The sequence below is a fragment of the Culex pipiens genome, chromosome 2 (genome assembly GCF_016801865.2).
Source record: "Culex pipiens pallens isolate TS chromosome 2, TS_CPP_V2, whole genome shotgun sequence".
In the NCBI taxonomy this organism is placed as follows: Eukaryota; Metazoa; Arthropoda; class Insecta; order Diptera; family Culicidae; genus Culex; species Culex pipiens.
Genome location: NC_068938.1, coordinates 86,446,959 through 86,472,558, shown reverse-complemented (window position 1 = coordinate 86,472,558; position 25,600 = coordinate 86,446,959). Strand labels below are relative to the sequence as shown.

At 38.7% G+C, this 25,600-nt stretch overlaps 2 protein-coding genes across 5 annotated transcripts; both read left to right on the top strand.

The window, feature by feature from the left end:
• The first annotated feature begins 521 nt into the window (after positions 1-521).
• On the top strand, positions 522-2,615 carry LOC120430857 (60S ribosomal protein L5). The gene is made up of 4 exons (XM_039595983.2): positions 522-679; positions 1,058-1,321; positions 1,387-1,824; positions 2,055-2,615. The coding sequence occupies exons 1-4, from the start codon at positions 677-679 to the stop codon at positions 2,241-2,243; spliced, it is 894 nt and encodes a 297-aa protein (XP_039451917.1). The 5' UTR covers positions 522-676; the 3' UTR covers positions 2,244-2,615.
• Positions 2,616-11,753: 9,138 nt separating this feature from the next.
• On the top strand, positions 11,754-23,774 carry LOC120430855 (CCR4-NOT transcription complex subunit 3-like). Of its 4 annotated transcripts, none has more exons than XM_039595982.2 (10): positions 11,755-12,550; positions 20,801-20,913; positions 20,984-21,118; positions 21,182-21,635; positions 21,704-21,936; positions 21,996-22,329; positions 22,399-22,834; positions 22,901-22,968; positions 23,035-23,549; positions 23,615-23,774. In XM_039595982.2, exons 1-10 carry the CDS (start codon positions 12,526-12,528, stop codon positions 23,768-23,770), a joined length of 2,469 nt encoding a protein of 822 aa, XP_039451916.1. In that variant the 5' UTR covers positions 11,755-12,525; the 3' UTR covers positions 23,771-23,774. The 4 variants fall into 4 exon arrangements, with proteins under 4 accessions (XP_039451914.1, XP_039451913.1, XP_039451916.1 ...); XM_039595981.2 differs by having other exon boundaries at positions 22,898-22,968; XM_039595980.2 differs by having other exon boundaries at positions 11,754-12,550; positions 20,801-20,898; positions 22,901-23,549.
• Positions 23,775-25,600: the final 1,826 nt, after the last annotated feature.

Sequence of the window (25,600 nt, the reverse complement as noted above, 5' to 3'; positions counted from 1 at the left end):
GTAATTGAATGTCAAAGTGCTGGTATGGCAACATTAGAGGCACGCTGAAATTAGATGCTGTTCCCCTATTTTTTTACTCCGTTTCGATCAAAAAACTAAATCTGCCCCTCGATCTGCCCTTTTAATTTCAAAAATCTGCATTTTGAGATTCGCCGGGATTTTCTATTATTCTAACGAATTATCAAAACGTTTGTAACTTTCAGCCGCATATTTGGTCACATACAAAAAGTAAAATTCGAATTCTTTGTTTTTTCATCAAAACATATTACAAACAAGCACCGCGCGAAGAAACGTCAAACGCCACTTTCCGTTTCTGTTCCTTTTCAGCTGCGTACCGCTTAAGAAAAATCTTTTCGTGACCCTTTCCGTGACCGTTTCTTATTTATTTTATTATTTATTTTTGAAATTTATAATCGAAACTTCTGATAATCGAGTCTGCACTGTACCCCTATAATCCTTCGTCAATTTTCTCAACATTCCTACCCGCTCCTCGCTCAAATTCCCATCGGGCAACACTGACATCTCTGTCATTTCACCTTTCTTTCTCTCTCGCTCGCTCTCGGCTCTCCTTCTGTCACGCAACGCCATCTTCGATTTTCCTTTTCCTCGCAGACACCGACGTGTAGAAAACGTGTTAAACGTAGCGAGTGTCTAGATTTCCCACTTTTCCAGCAAAATGGTAAGTTTTCCGGGGAAAACGGTGCGGCAAATCGTAGGGCGGAACGTGGCGAACCTACCGGTGGTGAAGGTTTCCCGGAAAAGTTGCGATTTTCTGGGAAAATCGACGGAATTGATTTTCGAGGGGGTTGCCTAATTTGGAGGCTATTTTTAGCCTGGAAATGCGTCGGATTGGCGTCTTTCGGTGGGGTTGAAGGGTTGAGAGCGAAGGGTAAGGTCCGTTTCGGACCGGGAGTGGTTGCGGGTTCGGATGTAAACATTTCGGCGAGCCGTGCTCCGTCGCGGGTTTCGCCGTACGCGTGGAACCAAACATAACCTCAAAGCCGTTTGACAGCTGAGTTTGTATTGATTTTCGTTTTGTTTTTCTTTTTCCCAACAGGGTTTCGTGAAGGTTGTCAAGAACAAGCAGTACTTCAAGCGGTACCAGGTCAGGTTCCGCCGTCGTCGTGAGGGCAAGACCGACTACTACGCGCGCAAGCGGCTGATCTTCCAGGACAAGAACAAGTACAACACCCCGAAGTACCGTCTGATTGTCCGCCTGAGCAACCGCGACATCACCTGCCAGATCGCGTACGCCCGTATCGAGGGTGACCGCATCGTGTGCGCCGCGTACTCCCACGAGCTGCCCAAGTACGGCGTCAAGGTAGGACCTCCGGCGGAATGTAAACAAACAACAGCTGATTGAACTTTCTTTTCCGTTTGTTCCAGGTTGGTCTGACCAACTATGCTGCCGCTTACTGCACCGGTCTGCTGGTTGCCCGCCGCATCCTGCAGAAGCTCCGCCTGGACACGCTGTACACTGGTTGTACCGATGTGACCGGCGAGGAGTACCTGGTCGAGCAGGCCGATGACGGTCCGGGAGCGTTCCGTTGCTACCTGGACGTTGGTCTGGCCCGCACCACCACCGGAGCTCGCGTCTTCGGTGCCATGAAGGGCGCCGTCGACGGTGGCCTCAACATCCCGCACTCCGTGAAGCGCTTCCCGGGCTACAGCGCCGAGAACAAGAGCTTCAACGCCGAGGTTCACCGCGCCCACATCTTCGGCCAGCACGTCGCCGACTACATGCGCACCCTCGAGGAGGAGGACGAGGACGCGTACAAGCGCCAGTTCAGCAAGTACGTCGGACTCGGCATCAAGGCTGACGATGTAAGTTTCACCCCCGTCCCGGAAACCCCTCTCCACCACGTCCATTACCAAATTTCTGTTGCGACACCCGCAGAGTCGCAACCGATTCCGAAAATGGACCACAGCAAACGATAATCAGTTCGGAGTGTGCCGGTCCTCAATCTGGCAAACTTCCTAATTTTTATCAAACATTTCCTCTTCACCTGGAAAAAGCCATTCCCGCCAAACTAACAATCGTCTAACTTCCACAGATCGAAACCATCTACAAGAACGCGCACGCCGCCATCCGCAAGGACCCGTCGTTCACCAAGAAGCCGGAGAAGAAGGTCACCAAGAAGCGCCACAACCTGGCCAAGCTCACGCTGGAGGCACGCAAGGCGAAGATCGCCAAGCACAAGGCCGACTACCTGGCCAAGATCCAGGCCGACGTCGAAGCCTAAAAACGCTACGTTTGCCGGGCCGTCGTCGTCGTCATCCGATGGCGGCGGCTCTTCTACATTTTCTCAGCTGGATAATTTCCACCGTTTTCCCCCCGCTGTCTTACTATCATCATTCAGTAAACACACACACCGTTTCTTGCTTCCTATTTGTTGCGACCCGATTGAGAGGAAAAGAATTAGCGGAAGTTGAACCGCCGCGCTGCTCACGGTTTTTAGGAAATAAGCAATATGTGTCTACTCTGCTGTTATTTTGGAATAAATGTATTGATTTTATTCAGCTGAACGCGTAAGAAAATGTCTGCTTTTTACTGTCTAAGTTTATATACAATTTACCGCATAAGTCGAAATAAATATTGCAAGTTTGGAAAAATTTACTCGATTGCGCTTCTTTTGCTCTTATTTGTGTCGACTTTGGTTTCTTAAATTTCCGTTCCGCCCGCGTTGCGTTTACTAAGTGCAGGACTTGGTCTTGACATTATTTCGACTTGGAGTAAATTTTTGTTTACTTCCCAACAATCTAATCGAAAAATTTATACTGATTAACAAAAGCTTGAATTTAATTCCGTTTGATCTGCAAAGCTAAAATAGAAAAAAATGTATAAATTTAGGCGTAATTCACCACGCATTCGGAAGATGCGAATGCATGTTTGTGCTTTCGGTTCGAGTCTATGCTAAACTTTCCAAAGGTGTCCCAACATAAAAGCTTCCACCGAGGCTTCCACGCCTCCTTTGTGCTTTTGATTGCGCCTGAATGTTTTCAATCGAACGCAAATGTGAAAAGCATAAATGTGGGCGCAATTCGCCATAGAAGAGCCTTTTTGCTCTTGGTGCTTTTAACTTCATCATTCCGGTACGAGAATCGAACTCACGACCGCTGGATTGGAAACCCAGCACGCCGCTAGTCGAAACCCATCCCCTACCGGTCAGTATTCCCAGTGAGCATATTCACTGATCTGGATCTGACTTTGCCGAGCCAGACAGGAATCGAACCCATCACCTTCCGCTTACAAGGCGAAACCCGTAACCTCACGGCCACGGAAGCTCGGCAATTTTTGATTGCGCCAATTAAAGAATTAAGTATTTATCAAACTGCGTATCTCGAAAACGGACGTCACATTCAACGAATCATACTACAAACAAAACAAGCTGAATTTTAGGCCAGCAAGATTGATCGTTTTTCGAGAAAAGATTTCAAGTTCCATTGAGTTTCAACGATCATGTAGTTGCTTGTGTAGGTATGTATATCATGCGAGGCTTCCATAAAATAGTCGATTAGTGACTTGTTTGTTGTGAATTTGTTGTCACTGCACAAACAATGGCAGACGTTCCTTGGCGATGAGTTGCTGGGAAAAGTCGTTTAAGTTTTCTTTTAGATAATTGCAGTAATCTGCTCCAATTCTGAAAAAAAAAACATTTGAGTTCTTTTTGCGAGTTTACAGTGCTGGCGATAGACTAAACCTATTTTGTCGTAGACAGTTTCTCCTCGAGCAAACAATAAGATGAGGAGATTTTAACTCCGAACAAAGAACTAGGTTATTCTAGAATACCACAGCCACATGGTCCATTTATACTTGATAGTACCGATATGATGAATTCGAAATTTCAAGTTATGTTAACTGTTTTATAGTATTGAAACAAGAAGTATCACCAATTTTGTGATACATCGTTACAGACATGGAATGTACTTTTAAATGTTTTGAATAATCTATGGATTTTTTTAATGTTTTTCCGTCTTGTGGGCAGAGTTATTTACTAATTTTATAAAATCAGAAAATTATCTAATTCACGATTAAAAGCTCCATAATTCCGACAGATGGCGCAAAGCATCGAAGAATGACGATTCAAATTTTCGCTGCTCGGTTACATAGGAATGCAAACTTAAAATTGAATTTACAGCTCTTAGGGCATCTCCACCGCAGAGATCTAATTGCGTGGCAAACCTATCGGTTGGATCCCCAGTTTTAGCTTTGCTCCGTAGCTAATACACGTTTTCGCACCGCTGGGAGCTAATTTGGCTACCGAATCAAGCCCACCGCGGGGATCTAATTTATTTATTTTCAAATTCTAGCCGTTTTGTTGATCGAAATCACTAAAACTACATTCTAGCATGACAGAACATGCTTGCAATTGCATTATATGTCCTAATAGTTTACTTACATCAATAAAATATCATTTTCAATTTTTTAAAAGAGTTCATCCGATTTGCTCCCGACATGTTTGCACCCCAACTTTCGCACCGCGGGTAGCAAAGCTAAAGCTAAATTAGCCTTCGAGTTCATTCAGCGAAAAAAAAGTTCATCGGGGATCCGTCGAGTAGCCAAGATAGGTGCTCGAGAAGTCCCCGAGCTGCCGGTGTCTATTTTTTTCAGCGATTTTTAGAATTATTTATCTTTGTTTGGTTGAAGTTGCATTTATTTTGATTATCAAATTTGAATGAATATTGAAGAAATCAGTAATTTGGTTCAAAACAACTTTATTAAATTGAAAAATTGTGTTATTTATCATTATTTAGTATTTTTTTAATATAAAATAATCAACCACCTATATTTGATATAAGCAAATCATCACAGAAAATTTAAACATTTTTGAATTATGTATTAAAATTCAAATATATATCAAGAATTTTCCATTTTGTAGGCGACTGAAACTCACAAACGTTTTAATAATATTGTATTCATTATAATAATATTAAAAATCCCCGCCGAATCTCATGCAGAATTTTGAAATAAAATGGACAGATATAGTTTTTTGGTCGAAATGAGTAAAAACAGAAGTTGAGCAGTTCTCCACGGAATCGGTCTTTTTTCTTTGATTTTATTTTTTGTATTTTTTTAATCCGGCTGAAACTTTTTTGGTGCCTTCGGTATGCCCAAAGAAGCCATTTTGCATCATTAGTTTGTCCATATAATTTTCCATACAAATTTGGCAGCTGTCCATACAAAAATGATTTGTGAAAATTCAAAAATCTGTATCTTTTGAAGGAATTTTTTGATCGATTTGGTGTCTTCGGCAAAGTTGTAGGTATGGATACGGACTACACTGGAAAAAAATAATACACGGTAAAAAAATTTGGTGATTTTTTAATTTAACTTTTTATCACTAAAACTTGATTTGCAAAAAAACACTATTTTTAATTTTTTTTATTTTTTGATATGTTTTAGAGGACATAAAATGCCAACTTTTCAGAAATTTCCAGGTTGTGCAAAAAATTATTGACCGAGTTATGAATTTTTTAAACAATACTGATTTTTTCAAAAAATCAAAATTTTTGTCGCAAAAATTTTTTTACTTCATTTTTCGATGTAAAATTGAATTTGCAATCAAAAAGTATTCTAGTGAAATTTTGATAAAGTGCAACGTTTTCAAGTTATAGCCATTTTTATGTAACTTTTTTGAAAATAGTCGCAGTTTTTCATTTTTTTAAATTAGTGCACATGTTTGCCCACTTTTGAAAAAAATATTTTTGAAAAGCTGAGAAAATTCTCTATATTTTGCTTCTTCGGACTTTGTTGATACGACCTTTAGTTGCTGAGATATTGCAATGCAAAGGTTTAAAAACAGGAAAATTGATGTTTTCTAAGTCTCACCCAAACAGCCCACCATTTTTCAATGTCGATATCTCAGCAACTAATGGTCCGATTTTCAATGTTAAAATATGAAACATTTGTGAAATTTTCCGATCTTTTCGAAAACAATACTTTCAAAATTTTCAAATCAAGACTAACATTTCACAAAGGCGTAATATTTAATGTTTGGCCCTTTTAAAATGTTAGTCTTGATTTGAAAATTTTTAAAATATTGTTTTCGAAAAGATCGAAAAATTTCACAAATGTTTCATACTCGGTTTCATATATTAACATTGAAAACCCCAATGGGCAAACATGTACACTAATTTAAAAAAATGAAAAACTGCGACTATTTTCAAAAAAGTTACATAAAAATGGCTATAACTTGAAAACGATGCACTTTATCAAAATTTCACTAAAGTACTTTTTGATTGCAAATTCAATTTTACATCAAAAAATGAAGTTGACAAATTTTTGCGACCAAAATTTCGGTTTTTTTTTTTAAATCAGTATTGTTTAAAAAGTTCATAACCCGGTCAAAGATTTTTTGCACAACCTGGAAATTTCTGAAAAGTTGGCATTTTATGTCCTCTAAAACATATTAAAAAATAAAAAAAATTAAAAATAGTGTTTTTTTGCAAATCAAGTTTTAGTGATAAAAAGTTAAATAAAAAAATCACCAAATTTTTTTTACCGTGTACACTCAACCCCCGGTGGTTGGTCACTTTTTCGTTTGACACTTTTTTAGTTTGTACCCCGTTGGTTGGTCAAAGTCAAACTAAAAAGTGACGAACTGTCACTTTTTACACGGCGCTCACACACTCTATCAAAACAAACGTTTGGTAGTGTGTGTGAACTCCGTGTAAAAGGGGTGTCAAACTAAAAAGTGACCCCGTTCGTTTGACAACAGTTGGTGTCAAACCATCGGGGTTTGAGTGTATTATTTTTTTCCAGTGTAGTCCGTATCCATACCTACAACTTTGCCGAAGACACCAAATCGATCAAAAAATTCCTTCAAAAGATACAGATTTTTGAATTTTCACAAATCGTTTTTGTATGGACAGCTGCCAAATTTGTATGGAAAATTATATGGACAAACTAATGATGCAAAATGGCTTCTTTGGGCATTCCGAAGGCACCAAAAAAGTTTCAGTCGGATTAAAAAATACAAAAAAAATCGAATGACCGAAATCCTAGAGAACTGCTCAGTTGTCTTTATAGCTGTCGGCCACTATTTCTAGTACCAACCAGCAACCTCTGAATTGTGAGTCCAGTGCGCTGTCCAATTGATTCACACTGATCGATATGAAGTAAACCAGAGTGAAAATAAACTTGACAGTTATCATACAAATATCTATTATCTGACTGAAAAACTCAATAGTAAAAAATCTGAAATTTTGAAATTCTAAATAAATAGTATGCAGAATTGAATAATAATTGTATTTATTTTATTCAGAAATTACAAGTCGAATATATAAATTTACGAAAAAACCCGAAAACACTATTTTTATCAAAAATTGAATTCACAATCAGGAATTTGAAAATTTAAACATTAAAAAATTTCTGAATTTAAGAATTAGTGAATTTAAGAATTTAAGAATTTAAGAATTTAAGAATTTAAGAATTTAAGAATTTAAGAATTTAAGAATTTAAGAATTTAAGAATTTAAGAATTTAAGAATTTAAGAATTTAAGAATTTAAGAATTTAAGAATTTAAGAATTTAAGAATTTAAGAATTTAAGAATTTAAGAATTTAAGAATTTAAGAATTTAAGAATTTAAGAATTTAAGAATTTAAGAATTTAAGAATTTAAGAATTTAAGAATTTAAGAATTTAAGAATTTAAGAATTTAAGAATTTAAGAATTTAAGAATTAAAGAATTTAAGAATTTAAGAATTTAAGAATTTAAGAATTTAAGAATTTAAGAATTTAAGAATTTAAGAATTTAAGAATTTAAGAATTTAAGAATTTAAGAATTTAAGAATTTAAGAATTTAAGAATTTAAGAATTTAAGAATTTAAGAATTTAAGAATTTAAGAATTTAAGAATTTAAGAATTTAAGAATTTAAGAATTTAAGAATTTAAGAATTTAAGAATTTAAGAATTTAAGAATTTAAGAATTTAAGAATTTAAGAATTTAAGAATTTAAGAATTTAAGAATTTAAGAATTTAAGAATTAAAGAATTAAAGAATTAAAGAATTTAAGAATTTAAGAATTTAAGAATTTAAGAATTTAAGAATTTAAGAATTTAGGAATTTAAGAATTTAAGAATTTAAGAATTTAAGAATTTAAGAATTTAAGAATTTAAGAATTTAAGAATTTAAGAATTTAAGAATTTAAGAATTTAAGAATTTAAGAATTTAAGAATTTGAGAATTTAAGAATTTAAGAATTTAAGAATTTAAGAATTTAAGAATTTAAGAATTTAAGAATTTAAGAATTTAAGAATTTAAGAATTTAAGAATTTAAGAATTTAAGAATTTAAGAATTTAAGAATTTAAGAATTTAAGAATTTAAGAATTTAAGAATTTAAGAATTTAAGAATTTAAGAATTTAAGAATTTAAGAATTTAAGAATTTAAGAATTTAAGAATTTAAGAATTTAAGAATTTAAGAATTTAAGAATTTAAGAATTTAAGAATTTAAGAATTTAAGAATTTAAGAATTTAAGAATTTAAGAATTTAAGAATTTAAGAATTTAAGAATTTAAAAATTTAAGAATTTAAGAATTTAAGAATTTAAGAATTTAAGAATTTAAGAATTTAAGAATTTAAGAATTTAAGAATTTAAGAATTTAAGAATTTAAGAATTTAAGAATTTAAGAATTTAAGAATTTAAGAATTTAAGAATTTAAGAATTTAAGAATTTAAGAATTTAAGAATTTAAGAATTTAAGAATTTAAGAATTTAAGAATTTAAGAATTTAAGAATTTAAGAATTTAAGAATTTAAGAATTTAAGAATTTTAGAATTTTAGAATTTAAGAATTTAAGAATTTTAGAATTTTAGAATTTAAGAATTTAAGAATTTAAGAATTGGGTACTAAAGCCCTATGCCAATTTTTATGTACAACGGTAAAAAACACGATTAAAAACCATTTCTGATCCCTTTTTTTATTTTAATGCAAAATTTTTTTTGACAAGACAACATTTCAAAAAGCATCATGTACAAACCATGAGTTTTGAGAAAAACGCATTTGAATGTTGAGCATCCATTTTCAATTATCATTTTTATATAAAAGCAAAATAAGATGTTCTAATGATAACAAACGATAAAAAACGTTGCTTTTGTTGATACTTGATCATCCATATTCAATAAAACATGATTTCCGTAATTTTATTTGAGAAAAACAAACATAACTTCTTTTGAAATCACCAACGTCGATATCACCCTGCTGTCACTGAGGGAGGCGCTTTGTTATGATTCGTTTTTCTTCGCCGAATGTACATGGCGCTTTTTTCTTGTTGCTTTTTTTTCGTCACGAGGTTTATGTAGCCTTTTGTTTGACAGGTTGACAGGGCTATATAAACAGGGACTGCTGATGGCAGAGATTTTGTTTATGTTACTTTATTTAAAATCCTGATTAAACAGACTTTACTGAAGTAACTTTTGCTCATTTTTGGTGGAGAGGTAGCTTATTAGAAGTACTTTCAGTATATTCAATAACCCAGAAAGTGTCAAAATGTACATGATGCCTTTTGAAATGTTACCGTCGATTTTTTCGATGGATCAACTATGGTCCCCTTGGAACGACCTGCCAAGTAGGAGCTTTTCTGTCAAGAAGGACCGCGAGGTTAATTTTTCAAAATTGATTTAAAAATCCATTTTAAGCTCTTTATGGTTGTACAAAGGGTCATTGTACTCAGAAAAATAAGCTTTATCGCTGTGAACAATAATATCAGCAATCTAAGCTTCATTTTAGGACCCAATTTAAGAATTTAAGAATTTAAGAATTTAAGAATTTAAGAATTTAAGAATTTAAGAATTTAAGAATTTAAGAATTTAAGAATTTAAGAATTTAAGAATTTAAGAATTTAAGAATTTAAGAATTTAAGAATTTAAGAATTTAAGAATTTAAGAATTTAAGAATTTAAGAATTTAAGAATTTAAGAATTTAAGAATTTAAGAATTTAAGAATTTAAGAATTTAAGAATTCAAGAATTTAAGAATTTAAGAATTTAAGAATTTAAGAATTTAAGAATTTAAGAATTTAAGAATTTAAGAATTTAAGAATTTAAGAATTTAAGAATTTAAGAATTTAAGAATTTAAGAATTTAAGAATTTAAGAATTTAAGAATTTAAGAATTTAAGAATTTAAGAATTTAAGAATTTAAGAATTTAAGAATTTAAGAATTTAAGAATTTAAGAATTTAAGAATTTAAGAATTTAAGAATTTAAGAATTTAAGAATTTAAGAATTTAAGAATTTAAGAATTTAAGAATTTAAGAATTTAAGAATTTAAGAATTTAAGAATTTAAGAATTTAAGAATTTAAGAATTTAAGAATTTAAGAATTTAAGAATTTAAGAATTTAAGAATTTAAGAATTTAAGAATTTAAGAATTTAAGAATTTAAGAATTTAAGAATTTAAGAATTTAAGAATTTAAGAATTTAAGAATTTAAGAATTTAAGAATTTAAGAATTTAAGAATTCAAGAATTTAAGAATTTAAGAATTTAAGAATTTAAGAATTTAAGAATTTAAGAATTTAAGAATTTAAGAATTTAAGAATTTAAGAATTTAAGAATTTAAGAATTAAAGAATTTAAGAATTTAAGAATTTAAGAATTTAAGAATTAAAGAATTTAAGAATTTAAGAATTTAGGAATTTAGGAATTTAAGAATTTAAGAATTTAAGAATTTAAGAATTTAAGAATTTAAGAATTTAAGAATTTAAGAATTTAAGAATTTAAGAATTTAAGAATTTAAGAATTTAAGAATTTAAGAATTTAAGAATTTAAGAATTTAAGAATTTAAGAATTTAAGAATTTAAGAATTTAAGAATTTAAAAATTTAAGAATTTAAGAAATTTAGATCAAAATTGCTAGGATTGCTTGTTTTCAAATCCGTATTGGCTTATTTAAAATGTTACGCTTGAATTTTGCTTTTTACTCCATACAAATGACTTGTGTCTTGCATGTCCGGCAGTAGATCGACAATGCGTTGATCAAAATTAAACAAACACAGCCCCAATCTGACCTAAAAAACTAAACTGCATCACCCCAGATTACTAAAAGTCATTTTTCATGCGTAAACTTGCAGCACGGGAGGGAAAATATCTCTAAACTCGAATAATTGAAATCGAAAAATCAATCATCACTCCTAATGTAAACATTCATTGACGTGAGCAGGATAAACTCTTTGTTTACAAACTCACATTGGCCCAATTACATTGTTTTGCTTGAAAAAACCATCCGTCAGACGATTTGCTCCCGGTAGATCCCGGAGCTAACCTGAGTTTTGTTTAGATTCGGATGAACACGGATGAACTCGAACCTAAATTAGCTCTCGCATAAGTACCGCGGTGGGCTTGACGCGGGTCCCTGCGGTGGAGATGCCCTTAGATAGATTTTTTCTGCTGTATTGAGTTGTGCACTTTGTTGGAGAGCTTTCCTTGCTCGATTGTCTGAAAATCGTTGCAATCTGCAATAATATCACAAATTTTATGTATAACAAGATGTATAATAATTATTTTAGGACTCGATTTACTATAGTATACATTTGTATACAAAGTATGCAATATTATCCTGTCAGAACCGCCCTAACTTGATAAAACGCATCCCTGAAAAAAAACCTCCGTCCATTTCCAACTTCCCAATTCTGCCACCTGGGACACTCCCTCTGCGCATTGACATTTCGCCACCTGGGCAGAGAACACCACCTGACAGCTGTCATCTTGATGGCGAGCGCAAAACCTCCGTCAGTGGGAGCAAGACAGCAAAGCAAAAAAAAAAAGTTATCGCAGCAGTTTCAACTCGGTCGTGGCATTGCAAGAGAGTCTGCGAGCAAAAAGAAAAAAAAAACGCATTTTCGTTCGCTTTTCCCCGGTCGCGTTCCAGATTTCGTGTGCGGTCCTCCGGTGAATGTGAGGCCATCGCGCGCGTGTGTCCACCCATCTCGAGTCTAGTCCCCTGCCGGAGGTGGCCACTGCCACAGAGAAGCAGGCCAATAAGCGCCCCGAGGTTGTAAGAAAGAGGCAGCGGAGGAGGACGAAAAATTTGCTCTCCACACACACGGCCATCTTGAAAGTTGTTCCCCTCTTCGTCGTCGTCGCCTACTCTGCTGTCGCGCAAGTTTGACGGTCGGAACGGAACGACGGATTTGCGGGTTGAAGCGACGGAGTAGCAAGAGAGAAGGCGGAGTTGCGCCAGCCTGGGGGTTTTGTTGGTGGAGAAGAACGCGGGATTGAGCCAAGAAGGCGCTTGAACGGGATTGCACGACCCGTGTGTCCGCGGGAGTGACCCGGTTTGTTCCCGTTTTTCTCGTTCTCTTTGTTGAGCAGCAGCAGCAGCTGCAGCTTTGTTGGAACTGCTGGAATTAGAGAGAGAGAAAGAGCAGTGAAATCTACCCTGCCAAGGATTGCCTTGAAAGAACCGGAGAAGCAGGTGCCTTGAACCGCCGCTGAACAGCGCGAGTCAACCCGGAGCAGTTCCTGGCAGGTTTCCACCCCCTGTGTATGTCCAGATTATGCCGGAGCTCCGCGACCCAATGTCTACATAGCCATGGCTGCGACGCGAAAGTTGCAAGGTGAGCAGAGAATCTACGACCTGGCCACACGGTTCCGGCCACTTGACAGAGAAAAAAAAAGATCAGAAATTTGACAGGGGGAGGGAAATCGAATCGATTCGCGAAATCATCCAGCGGGAGGATGATTATTATTCAATTATTCTTTGCCGAGCAAATTCTTGGCCGTTTTCTTTTTGGGACCGTTCTCTTGAGCTGTGTATTTTTTTTTTGTTCTGTGTGTGTCGCGCGAAATCGGCTGCTGCTTTTAGTAGCTGCTGCTAGAGAGGGCAGAAGAGTGGGTTGCCTCCCGTTGGAGAGAAGGGATAAAAACGGTGGTGGTAAAAGTTCTTCTTTGGTTTAATTTGCTGCTCTTGCTGCTGTTGTTGCTGCCAGATTTGGCTCGCTGGGTGTGTGTGGAAAAGGCAGCAGTTCGGGAAACGGGAAAAACGGAAAATTCTCGTTTGCTAAAAGTGCGCTCTAAATGTTACGAGGGAAATCATTTGGACCGATGATGCGGAACGTCGCGCGGATTGTTCCTAGGTGGGGGTGAACGGACGGAAGTGCGCGAATAATAAATTGGTGGCACAGAATTGCAGCAGTTTGATTGATTTTGGGAAGTTGGCAACTAATAAAAGTTGAGATATGAATCATATTCCTATTTGAAAAGTATATGTAACTTTTTGTGTGGTGCTTATTTTTGCCGGCAATCTCTTGCCAATCTTTGACTGGTATTATTTTATTTCAGTATTTAATCTGTGGCTAATTATTATTTTTTCTAGTTTTGTTTAGTTCTACATTGTATCAGTATGTAAAAAAAAAGTATTTACACCCCTTGAGCACAATGCACATTTTGTGATGAAACATGTTAACAATTTAAAGTTTGACAGTAGGTACTAACATTTTGCTATAAAAAGCTCATAAAAAGATGATTTCCATAAAAAGTTATATAACAAATACTATTTCAGAAATCAAAAAAGGTGCAAAAAAAGTTTGTACACCATTCGAAAAATTAACATAAATAAAGTTATTTTTTTGACAAATCGACGGTAACATTTCAAAAGGCATCATGTACATTTTGACACTTTTTGGGTTATTGTATATTCTGAAAGTACTTCTTATAAGCTACCTCTTCACCAAAAATGAGCAAAAGTTACTTCAGTAAAGTCTGTTTAATCATGATTTTAAATAAAGTAACATAAACAAAATCTCTGCCATTAGCAGTCCCTGTTTATATAGCCCTGTCAACCTGTCAAACAAAAGGCTACATAAACCTCGTGACGAAAAAAAGCAACATGAAAAAAGCGCCATGTACATTCGGCGAAGAAAAACGAATCATAACAAAGCGCCCCCCTAAGTGACAGCAGGGTGATATCGACGTTGGTGATTTCAAAAGAAGTTATGTTTGTTTTTCTCAAATAAAATTACGGAAATAATGTTTTATTGAATATGGATGATCAAGTATCAACAAAAGTAACGTTTTTCATCTTTTGTTATCATTAGAACATCTTATTTTGCTTTTATATAAAACTGGTAATTGAAAATGGATGCTCAACATTCAAATGCGTTTTTCTCAAAACGCATGGTTAGTACATGATGCTTTTTGAAATGTTGGCATCGAAATCACCATAAATCCAGTCTCCCAACTAAAAATAGGCATCTTTGATTGATTAAAAAATAATTTGGATTGAATATAAAGTTTACTAACTTCTTAGTTTAAAAGTTTATAAAACTCTGGAAATTCTATATAAAACTTATTTAAACTAAATTTTGCAAACTTTTAATTTAACTAAATGTGAATATATTATCATAGAATTGCTAAATAAACATTTTGGAGTAGGTATAACATCGTGTTGGGGGTCTTTGTATCCATTGAATAGATTTATCGTTGGAATTTCGTACTAACCCGGAATTACGTCGTCGCGAAATCCGCCGGCATCCGTAACGGTCCACGATTTACAAGTCAATCTATGTGGCATCTGAAAGGGCATAAAATTTCCGATCTTTTGATACCCAAACATCTAGGTTTTCTTTAAAACCCACGTTTTTAAATACCTGAGCAAAAAGTAAGTTTGATCCACGAGAACAAAAATAACAAAATTCCATACATTTTTGGCAGGTTGCTCAAACGTAACCATAACAACGTTTTTACCACTGCACTGACTAGTTAATAAGATATTTTTTATGATGATAATATTTTATTGAAACATAAAAAATATAACAAACAACGAAATTCATGAAAATCATTCTAAAGCATTAATTACAAAACTCAGTAGGCAGTGCCCACCATGTGAAAAGTAATTAAATTAAGAAATTTTGGAGGAAGGCACGGGCAAAGGGGGGGGGGGGGGCAGAATGGCCCGCCTAAGTAAAATGCGCCAAAAACCATAGAAAAACATACAAATTTATAAATTCAGTGTAGTAGGCTTATGCTTTGGGATGTTCTCTTCAATGCTGTATACTGCCCATGTTCACATAAATGTCCCATATGCAAAAACAGCAAGCTGAGAAAAACGCATTTGAAGTTTGTCCCACACATAAGGCTACGTGTTAAGTTTTCACGAAAAAACTGGATTTCCTCCTGATTTCCAGAACAAAGTACTGGATGTTATATGCTCTTTTGAAAGAGCACACGATTTTGAACCAAACTGCATCAATAACTCAAAAGTGATGAAAATGCATATGGGACATTTATGCGATCATGGGCAGTATACTTGGTTGATGAAAATTTTTAGTTTAAAACTATTTTTGAGCCACTTAAAAAAAAAAAATCGGCTACTTTTCCTGGGTGCGGGGCAGAATGGGCCACCTTAGAAAACAAGCCAATTCATCTAATAAAACGTTGAAGGGAGATAATAAATGACTTAAGGGACCTTTCTAACATAGTTTCCATGAGTTAGACCACTTTTATAAAAAAAAAGTAACTTATCAAAACATTTTTGAAAATAGTTTTAATATGTTGAAATAAGACATTATTTTTACAAATAAGCATCAAAACAACTAAAAAACACAGTCGCTATTCTACACTCAGCCAGAGCGGTCGCATTTTGCGCTCGTGTCAAGTGCGCTTTATTCTGTGAGACGGTTGCGGCCCAAGGTCGTTCATTGTTCGAGCAAGCCAAACGAAATGAACAAATTTCGCCAGAATTCCTTGGTCTTTGACTTTAATGTCATGCCAGTGATACCCGAATTGAGCATGAGCATGAGCATGAGAGACCACCCATGGTTGTCCTTCTCCGTTGCTGAACAGGACCGTAATATCCTATCAATACAACCGACCATACGCTTGAACAATCTAATGGTGTTTCCCTTATCAACAGCATGTATGAATGCGTTGAAAAGATAAAACATCAAGATCATTAAAACTAGATCTGAAGCAAATAGGTAACAGTCATTGGCCACCAGCGGCGCCCGCCATGTCAGTTTGTAGATCTCGGGGGATTGGGACGGGAATGTTAGTTAGCACAGGTTGCTACCAAGGGTGGGTTCTATACGATATCCACACCCCCACGTGTGAGCATGAGCATGAGCATGAGCATGGTTGACTGCCAATGAGCTGCTACTCCGTTATTGACAGATCAGCTGAAGTTAAACAATGAATCAAAAATGATCAGCGGGAGCCAACCATCCGTTCACTGTTTAACCCCTGAAGACCCCGACTTTATTAGTCAATACCGGCGCCCTCCCAAGAAGCCTGCAGTTCAACAAAAGGGAGGAATGTTAGTCCGATAGTTGAAGTTGCAGACTCATCAAGCACATAGTTTTTCGCTATATACTTGTTGATACCGCTTGAGACCGTTGAATCCACAGCATCTCCTTCAAGCATCACGTGATTATTATTTTTTTGGGTTAGTAGGATAAGGTATTGGCTTTTCGATGCCTCCCGAGCTACGATGCTCTGGGGAGGACTTTCATAACAAACCCGTCGGCGAGCCTTCCGAGCAACGATGCTATGGGAAGGTCTTTCTAATTAGCACACCAAAACACTCGCGCACAGGTATTTAAATACTGAATAAATGTAATTTTTCATCACTATTACCCAGACGACATTGATGATATAGGAAGGACTTTTTTACAGTCATTTACAGTAATACTTAAACTTATTTTAATGCAACAATTCACACGACGTCGTGCCTCCCGATCAACGATGATGTAGGAAGGACTTGAGCAAGCCAATCAGGATGAAACACGAAATAAAATTCTTTACTTTTCACACACAATGCCACATAATTGACCGCGCGTCACCACCCAACAAATTGAACTGATTTTTGTCTGCTTGTGGGCAAGCCAACCAGGATGAAACACGAAATAAAATTCTTTTCTTTTCACACACAATGCCACATAATTGACCGCGCGTCACCACCCAACAAATTGAACTGATTTTCTTCTGCTTGTGGGCAAGCCAACCAGGATGGAACACGAAATAAAATTCTTTTCTTTTCACACACAATGCCACATAATTGACCGCGCGTCACCACCCAACTCTACGATATCCACACCCCCACGTGTGCCGGAAAACTACTTCTACTTGGGATTTTGTTAGTGGGTAAGGGTAATGGCCAGGATTCAACATAGAGGATGATGATGCGACCCAATAATCAATAAATTTTGTTTAATAGTGTGATGTATTATGCATTCTCAAGGCAAACAGTCGGAGTTTGCGGATTATTCCCGGTTATTTGGTGTTGAGTTTAGCATAAATGATTCAATCTTAGACAGCCGGCTGTGGAAAGATAAAACCAAATAAAAAGCGAAAACGCGAAACCGCCCGGACCGAAAAACACACACAATCGAAAACGGCAACGAAAATCCTGCGTGATGACCGCGACGCGCACCGTTCAAATCCTCCAAAGCAACTGTCAAACAATCGCGAAATCACCCGGGTCGAAATACACACACAATCGGGGGGAAAACAAAGACGGAAACGGCAACGAAAATCCTGCGTGATAACCGCGACGCGCACCATTCAAAATCCTCAATGTCATGCCAGTGATACCCGAATTAGGGACGATCCAACGCTTTCTACAGCAGCAGATTAAACTGGACCTGTCGTCGGTGCGTAACCTACAGGTGAACGTGTCGAGGAACCAGGTCATCATCGAGACAACTACGCCAGAACAAGCTACGTGCATCGCTAAGAACCACAATTCGAAGCACTTTATTGTGCACGAGAAGAAGCGGTTCCTGATTCCAATCTTTGTGGAAGACGGCTCCATCGAGGTGAAGGTTCACGATCTACCACCCCGAATGCCGAACCACATGATTGAGAACCACCTTCAACAGTACGGGGAGATAATTTCAATCCATGACGAGGTGTGGCGCGACTTCTTCCCCGGTGTCCCGAATGGGGTTAGAGTCGTGCGCATGAAGATCCAAAAGCCGATTCCCTCATTTGTTAAAATTGAGGGGCTATCGGCATACATTGCTCATAAAAATCAAATTAAGACTTGTCGCTATTGCACCCAAAAACTACACGCGGGTCAAAAATGCAAAGGCACAAATTACAACGACGATAACAGCACCACATTAAACGAAGACCAAGAAGAACACCCAGAGAAGACTACAGAACCAGAAAAGAAGACAATAGACAACACATGCGATCTAATTTTTTCGGACAGACACGAAAACAATGAACAAAATCTCAACACCAGCATCGACCACAGCAACGAAAAAGGGAATCCACAGCAAACAACGAACGTACCACGCAAGATTGACATTTTGTCGAAGAAGAAGGCGATCGTAAGATTAGCCAAGAAAAAACGTATTTTGTAACATAAGAAAAACATGGCCCAAAAATGTTGTACAACAAGAAGCCAAATAAATAGCATAAGCAAAAAAAAAAAACAACTAAAAAATCAACTAATGTTGCATTAAACGTGATTTGTGAACCTAACAGGAGCGACATAATAAATTTAACCAAAATTTCATAACTTTTGATTGTTTTATAAGGCAGAAAAAGGGTGGTCCATTCTGCCCCCAAGTGGATTTTAATTTAACACTTCTACCACCAAGCCTCTAAATTGATTTGAGGTTCCGTTGTTGTTTGATTACCTTCGTAATAGCTCCTGGTAACATTATAAACATTGAACAAACTTTTTCAAACAATCTAACTTTCGAGAAAGCTTATTTAAGAACCTCGAAATAAACAACATTTGCGTGGTTTTGTCAATAAATTTACATTTTTGCTCATAATTCGAAAAATACAATGAATTCAAACGTGGTTTTTGGTGTGGTGGTGTTATTTAACGTCCTTTATAAGACCCTTGCCATACTTTTGGTTTAAATCCATTCTAAAGCCCAAAACCAAGGGTGGCCCATTCTGCCGCCATGGGCCATTCTGCCGCTGTATATTCATAACAAATTGTACAAAGAAAAGATTTATTTTCGGTTGTATCGGGGTTTCCAGCTTGGATTTGGCTTGGATGCTAGACATCTGCTAAATTCGGTTCGATTTTTTTTGGTGGGGGTCAAATATGGGTCAAATAAAGGTGGTTAGAGTCCCCAAGGCATATTTATAAGAAGTTTCAACACGAATGCACCGATTTTCTGTGACTTTTTTGAACAAATATCCCATAAAATCTTCAAAAAAAAGTTGCTCTAGACCCCCCGACGAAATATTTCGGTATAGCCCGCAAAATGTCGGGAAAGAGCCCTTCTTTCACGGTGCCAAATATCAGACATACCGAATTTTTTATCATTAGTTTGTTCTAAAAAACACATCGTGAGTGGTCTTCTTCACTCAAGTATCGGACTAAAAATTCATATCCACTTTTCCGTGATCTTGCCACTGGTCGTGGCCGGCGCTGTGATTGACTAGCATGATATGGACATTTGAAAGTTGCGAAGTGGTGACTCTTCATCTGTGGTCCACGGAGCAATTCTTGGAGGTCCTGGTCAAAAACAGAGTACCAACTACGGGTAGACACCATTTATATTTCGACGGCAACATTTCAAAAGGCATCATGTACATTTCGACACTTTCTGGGTTATTGAATATTCTGAAAGTACTCCTAATAAGCTACCTCTCCACCAAAAATGAGCAAAAGTTACTTCAGTAAAGTCTGTTTAATAATGATTTTAAATAAAGTAACATAAACAAAATCTCTGGATCTCTCATGAACCTCGTGACGTAGAAAAAGCATCATGAAAAAGACATGTACATTTCCCGACGAAATGCTAATTATAACAAAACTTCCCCTCCACTTGCAAAAGGCGCCATGTACATTCGGCGAAGAAAAACGAATCATAACAAAGCTTCCCCTCCAATGACAGCAGGGTGATATAGACTTTGGTGATTTCAAAAGAAGTTTTGTTTGTTTTTCTTAAGTATAATGAAGGAAATAATGTTTTATTGAATATGGATGATCAAGTATCAATCGTTTGTTATTATAAGAACATTTTCTTTTGCTTTTATATTAAAATGGGAATTGAAAAATGATGCTCAACATTCAAATGCGTTTTTCTCAAAACGCATGGTTTGTACATGATGCTTTTTGAAATGTTGGCGTCGATTTTTATAATTTCAAGTCACAATTTAAGGAAAATTTAAACAAAATAATTTCAAAACAATTCGGTCTCTGCCCAATTTAGAGGTTTCTTAGGTGGTAACGCTGTTCGCTTTGTAATCGGATGATGATGGGTTCGATTCCCTTCTGCTCCAACCTTCCATTCGATGGGGAAGAAATAAACCAATAAAACGTCGGCCCCTGCTATAAAGACAAACAACACACCAAACCAAGCCTGCTCCAATCCAAAGGTCGTCAGTTCGAATCCCGGAGTGCAAATGGCTAGCTTGTAGACAGGGGTTTGGATTGCCTCACCATATTCAAGCCTTTGGACACATAGGTTCGAGTAGGAATCTTGCAATGGCCAAGACTAAGTTGTTGATCGAATTTTATCATTTGATTTAAGTAAAAACAGCCCCTATTATAATTAAATAACTTTAAATTACACATTTTTCACCTGTTTTGCTGTTGTTCAAATGCACAGCATGAATATCTGGGGATGGTTAGCAATAGGCTCTAAGCTAATGAAAATCCATTTTTCGATCTGTTTGCGCTTAATTTTGGAATAATCAATATCATACATGTTTAGATTGTTGGTTTTTCTGCCAGTCCTATTACTGCTCTTAACAATGAAAATTCCCAAGGGAAAATAAAAATAGTGCTAGAGGTCTTTAACGTTGATAAATCCAACTGTTTCGTATATTAAAAATCAAATTATTTTAAAATCCTCCATTTCTAATCAAATGATTCTCTTTTCGTTTCCTTGCAGGTGAAATCGATCGGTGTCTGAAGAAGGTCACTGAGGGTGTGGAAACGTTCGAGGACATTTGGCAAAAGGTGCACAATGCCACGAACAGTAACCAAAAGGTACGTATACAAAAGGTACATCAAAGCTCTCCAACCCTAGTGTCGGAACAACCCCTTGCACCACTAACGGCGGCCCCCCTTCTAGGAAAAGTATGAAGCCGATCTCAAGAAGGAAATCAAAAAGCTGCAGCGGCTACGCGACCAGATCAAGTCATGGATCGCGTCCGGCGAGATCAAGGACAAGAGCGCGCTGCTGGAGAATCGACGCCTCATAGAGACCGTAATAGCTTGCGCGCGTGCGACTTTTCTCGAGTTTTACTGGATAACGTGTGTTTTATTTTAGCAAATGGAACGCTTCAAGGTAGTCGAGCGGGAGACGAAAACGAAAGCGTACTCCAAGGAGGGTTTGGGGGCGGCCCAGAAGATGGACCCGGCGCAGCGGGAGAAGGAAGAGATTAGCGCGTGGTTGGCGACCTCGATCAGCTCGCTGCAGATCCAGATCGACCAGTTTGAGTGCGAGATCGAGTCGCTGATAGCGGGCAAGAAGAAGAAGCTGGATAAGGACAAGCAGGAGAAGATGGACGAGCTGAAGGGGAAGCTGGAGAGGCACAAGTTCCACGTGACGAAGCTGGAGACGTTGCTGCGGATGCTGGACAACGAGAGCGTCGACGTGGACCAGATCAAGAAGATCAAGGAGGACGTCGAGTACTACATCGATTCGTCGCAGGAGCCCGACTTTGAGGAGAACGAGTACATCTACGACGATATCATCGGGCTGGATGAGGTTGAGATTTCCGGTGCGTTGCTTTGGGAATCGCTTGGAGGTTGGCTGTTGTTGCTGACGAAGTTGTTCTGTTATTCTCAGGTATTGGAGCGTCCGCCGGTACGGAAAGCAACAATAGCAACGAAACGGCAGGATCTCCGAGCAGCTTAATCTCCGGCAACAGTCCGCCCCCGTCGCCCGTCATGAACTGCAGTGCGGCGTCGACGGCGATGCACAACCACAGCGGCGGGGACCTGTCCGCCGGTTTGGTGAGTAGTATAGGCGGCGTTGCGCTACTCGACGCCGACAAGCGGCCCAAGGATGTCAAGATTACGGTGAGTTGAAAGAGTTGCGCTTTTCTAGTTGTTGTCTGACGTGTGTTTTTCGCTTGCAGCCAATAAAACCGACGGCGATCCGGGCAACGAGCGGCAGCAAGATGGACCTCAGCTTAACGACGGCAGCGATCGTCGGCGGCACGGCGGTGAGTCTCGGTGCGGGCACCAACAATGCCAATGCCAGCAGCAACAACAATACGTCCATCGGTGGCAAGCCGGGCCTGATCAGCTCGACGCCCAGCAAGCTCCACACGAACGCGGCAGCGATCGTGGCAGGAGCGGGCGTGATCGTACCCAACAGTAGCGGTATCGTGGCACCCCAGCAGCCGCCCGGTGTCATCGTCCAGCCCCTTATCGGTCCGGCGTTCGCGGCCGTCGCGAAGCAGCATCCTAGTAAGGGCGATTGCCGGGAGTTGGTTGGAATTCGAGGATTAACTCTCTCTCACCTTCTTCTTCCTCCAGAAAACGGTTCCCTGCACCAGTCCAGCGTGTCCGGCTCGTCGACGACGTCCTCGACGGCGTCCAGTGCTAGCCAGCCGCCGTCGGGTGCCGCCGCCGTGGCACCGAACGCGTCCGGCGCCACCGTCAGCAACCTCAGTCAGATTGTGAACGCATCTCAACCTACGCTTAGCCAGCAGTTGCAGCAGCAGCAAGCGCAACAGCAGCAGACCTCTCTCGCGTCCAGTTTGTTGACGAACGCGGCCGCCGTGGTAGCCGGTTCGACACCAACGTCGCAGCAGCAAGTCGCGAGCGGCCCCAATTCCATACCTCTGCCACACGGAGGCGCTCTCTCGTCAGCGTCGGCCGGAATCGAAAACAACCACGTCATGACGAGCTCGGCCGCGTCCTCCACGATCAACAACTGCGTTTCGCCCAGCAACTCGGCGGTCAGCAGCAGGTTAGTGTTGTTAGCGCAAGTTGCTCGACCTCCCGATATTCTAAAGCTGTTCTCTCCCCAAAGTAGAGCGTCGCCAAGCTTAATGTCCCCGCCACAACAGCAGCAGCAGCTGCTGAACGGTCCAGCAATACTCGGTAAGAATGCCGTACCCCATCTGCATATCGCAGACACTCACCCGATGTCTACATTGAAAACCATAGCCCAGGAAGTGATAAACCGAACCGGTGGTGGTTTGGAAGCTGGTCAATCGCCAGCGACCGGCGCACTGCTCCAGCAACAGCCCTCGCAAGCCGGCGGCCAGCAGCAGCAACCTCCGACGGCACAGCAACAGCCACAGCCCCAACCAGATACGAGACAACCGGGCGCTGGTCAACAGCAACAGCAACCACAAGCCCCCCAACAGCAGCAGCAGCAACCTCCGCCGTTCTCCCTCGTGGACCCTGCGACGGCGGCGGCGGCGGCCGCCAACAGTGCAAACTCTCTGATACCAACGTCGTCATCTACTGCCATCAGCAACGGGCCGAACGCGATCAATATCAACACCAGCACTAGTATTGTGGCGAACCCGGCGGCCAACAACAACCCGAACGTGCTGTCGAGCGCCGGCGTTGTCCCCGGCATGAAGACGGCCGGCACGAACGAAGCGCACATACCGCCCCTGCTGGGCGTGGCACCGCTCGGGCCGTCGCCACTGCAGAAGGAACACCAGATACAAGTGGGTGAAGCAAAGTTGTTTTGACTGTTGATGTTTTGTAACCGGGAATTGTTTTCTTTCGCCAGTTCCAAATGATGGAAGCCGCGTATTACCACTTGCCAACGCCAAGTGACTCGGAACGGTTACGGACGTACCTGCAGCGGCAGCCCGTACCGACGCCACAGCATTATCCACAGGTGAGTTGGATCAAGCAATACTCCATTTCCCAAACACAGACGTGAATTTCGTGTAGGTACCTATAGAAACCAACTGCGCAATAGCATTTAACCTGACGTTACAAATATTTCCGTGTGCGGTGTTTTCAAGGTACCTGGGTTTCATCTGTTAAGCTATTTATTTCGTACAGATCGTTATTTTCCCCGCCGTTGTTGTAACTTTGATCTCTTTGGCCATTTTTCCCAGGTTGTTGGCTTTAGACAGCTTAGTTGAGTTCATGTAGGTCAGCAGTTTCTTCCCAACTGCTCCCTTCTTCCCTTTCCTATAACTTTTCAAATTTGTGGAAACGGTCAATTTTTCGATTTCAATTGTTGTACGGTGGAGGCGCAACTCACCAAACGGGACCCTACGTTGTGTAATTTTAAGCGGAGAATTAGGTACAGGCGCAACGTCGCCGTGGGCTACGTTGTGTCTTTTATCCTGGCCACGGCACCCCGCGGATTGTCCCAGTCAACTCGAGCAATCGGCAAAAATGTCAGAGGTTGCTTTGAGCACACATTTAAACTTTTTTCAAAATCTGTGTTCAGGGCATTAAATTATACATTTTTGCAATTCCGTCGTGAAACTACTTACTTTTCCTGTCATTCTTGAACGACGAAATAGTCTACTTTTCTGTACCAAAAATAACAGAATCGAATAGCAACACTTTTCAAAATAAATGCTGAAAAGTTCAACTTTTCAGCACTGAAATGGGTGCTGAAAAGTTGAACTTTTCAGCACTTGTTTTGAAAAGTAACACTTTTCAACATTTTTTTGATTTAAACGATTTATTGACAAAATACATGAAAATTTTACTTAAAATTTCACTCAATGGGTGTTTTTCGAAATTGCAAAAAATGTTGTATGGAACTCGTTGCAAAACTTGATTTTTTCAGCACTCGTCGTATTTATCCAACTCGATGAACCTCGTTGGATAAATGTACGACTCGTGCTGAAAAAATCCTCTTTTTGCAACTTGTTGCATAAACTACTATTTCATCTACTAACACAACAATTTTGAAGACATTTGGTTGTAACATTGCCGAGATATAGCAATTTCAAGTTAGCACTTTCGAAAAACGGGTGCCACGATATCTCAACACTGCTTCGACCAAATCGGCTCAAAATTTTGGTGAAGACTCGTTATACCGGTCCCGTGTGCATGACAACGGCCGATTTTCAAAAAGTTTATTAAAAAAAAATAAAAATAGTTATCTGTTTTTCATATAAAAAATCGCCAGTCTTTGATTTTTTTATTTTTTGAAAATTCAAAATTTCAAAATCGGGCTTCGTCATGCACACGGGATATGTCTTGCGAGTCTTCACCCCAAATTTCAGCCAAAATTTGGTCTATGGGATAGAGATATCGTGGCACCCGTAAATCAACTCGGTGTTCAGAGAAAACGTTGCTTAATCCACCTATATATATCATTTATATAGTGAATTTATCCAGTCCAGAAAATGTTCTATAAATAACCGCATTCAGCCTTCAAATATTATTCAAGTATTCAAATACCGTCATCTGGAGTGAAATTGGGGTAGGGGCAGGGGGGGCAGAATGGACCATGGGGGCAGAATGGGCCACCCTTGGTTTTGGGCTTTAGAATGGATTTAGACCAACTGTAAGGCAAGGGTCTTATAAAGGACGTCAAATAACATCACCACACCAAAAACGATGTTTGAATTCATTGTATTTTTCGAATTATGAGCAAAAATGTAAATTTATTGACAAAACCACGCAAATGTTGTTTATTTCGAGGTTCTTAAATAAGCTTTCTGAAAAGTTGGATTATTTGAAAAAGTTTGCTCAATGCTTATAATGTTACTAGATGTTACAACCAAGGTATTGTTTTTTT